General features: G+C 31.6%; 1 protein-coding gene across 2 annotated transcripts in view; it reads left to right on the forward strand.

The window, feature by feature from the left end:
* LOC121386820 overlaps positions 1–1185 on the forward strand; it is a 13050-nt gene extending 11865 nt beyond the window's left edge. For both annotated transcript variants that reach the window (XM_041517833.1, XM_041517834.1), the window contains exons 5-6: positions 1–15; positions 907–1185. The exon at positions 1–15 is cut by the window's left edge and continues 114 nt beyond it. In XM_041517833.1, the coding sequence (XP_041373767.1) occupies positions 1–15; positions 907–1001 (110 nt within the window). In that variant the 3' untranslated portion in view covers positions 1002–1185. The remainder of the gene's footprint in view (positions 16–906) is intronic.
* The last annotated feature ends 299 nt before the right edge of the window (positions 1186–1484 follow it).

Consider the following 1484-nt stretch of genomic DNA (forward strand, 5'->3'; position numbering starts at 1 on the left):
AAGATGACAAATCAGGTAAGTGTTCTGCTTCCAGGAAAAGAAAATAAACAAGCAAGAGAAAAAACAAATAAAATGGCTGTTAAAATTTAACAATTAAAGTCTTCAAAATGTCTATTTTGAAACCCGTACAAATTTAAGTACATAAGAAATGAGACAATTTTTTTTTTTTTAAATATTGTGAATGTAGCAATATGTGATGCAAATTATATCATTTTTGTTTCGATGCACCATATTATTTCGTTGTGCATTAGTGAAGTTTTGAATCTGTAAATACTATCCTGAGAAGAGAAGAGGGGTCGACCAAACGAGAGAGTCGTTATAAAATGTATAGGTAAATTCTACATAATAGCGGCAGGTACGGAACCGCAGCACTTAAGAAAACCATTTCATCCTTCAAACGTTAACCGTTACATAACTCATCCAGCATTTGTATATATAAACAAACTGTCATACCAGTGTACTTTTGTTTATTTTACAGACATAATAGCTAGTTATATTTCAGCAATGAAATCATATTAATTTTATATGTATTTTATCAAGTAGGTAATCTTGGACTGAAACCAGCCGTTTGGCACGGAATTTGTCATGTGACCAGAACGATGATTACGTCTTTGTGACCACTGACAGTTTGGTATTTTAATAGTTTTAAAGTCTCTGCATAGGAGTGGGTTGTGTACTTTTATCGCGGTATTATTGTATTATTACTGTTGTTTTTATTTCACTGTGTACACAAGGTGAGACGAAAAAAATGTATGTCTGTCTGTATATTTGTCTATCTGTCTGTCATTCTGATATTCTGTCCACAATTGCATATTTAATTGTTCATAATTGATGGCTTCACTTACAGTCATTTATTTATTCTACAATTAGACATTTTACTGTATAACGTTGCCTTTCTCTTTTCAGGTTCAGGTTCAGCATATGATTCAAAGTCAAACCAGCTTTTTAGCCTGACATTGCCAGGTGTTGTTGGCGTTTTGGTTTACAGGTTAAACCTGTAATGTTGGACATATTTTGGACGATGAAAAACAAATATTGTAAGACAATATTCTTGAAAGTGAATTGAAGAGATGGGGCGATTACTTGACAAAAGTAATCGATTACGATTACGATTACTTTAGAATGTCACGATTACGATTACGATTACAAGATAATTGAAAGTAATCGATTACGATTGCGAATACATTGTCTAGCAATCATGATTACAATCATGATTACATTTCCACAAATCTACACAAATAATGAAATGATGTTACCACCATGAAGTTATGCACTTTATTTTACAACCATACCGATTTCATTCATTGAAAGACATAATGGATAATTTTGGATTATTTATTAAATTAGTTCAAACAGTTATAAACATATGCATACTGCAGGGAGGGAATCAGTTTCCAAAACCAGATTTATTATTCTTAAATATGGATTATTTACAAAAAGGCACCAATAACCATAGGTATAATTATTGTATCAATGCATAGCAT

This window comes from Gigantopelta aegis, chromosome 12, assembly GCF_016097555.1.
Source record: "Gigantopelta aegis isolate Gae_Host chromosome 12, Gae_host_genome, whole genome shotgun sequence".
Classification (NCBI taxonomy): domain Eukaryota; kingdom Metazoa; phylum Mollusca; class Gastropoda; order Neomphalida; family Peltospiridae; genus Gigantopelta; species Gigantopelta aegis.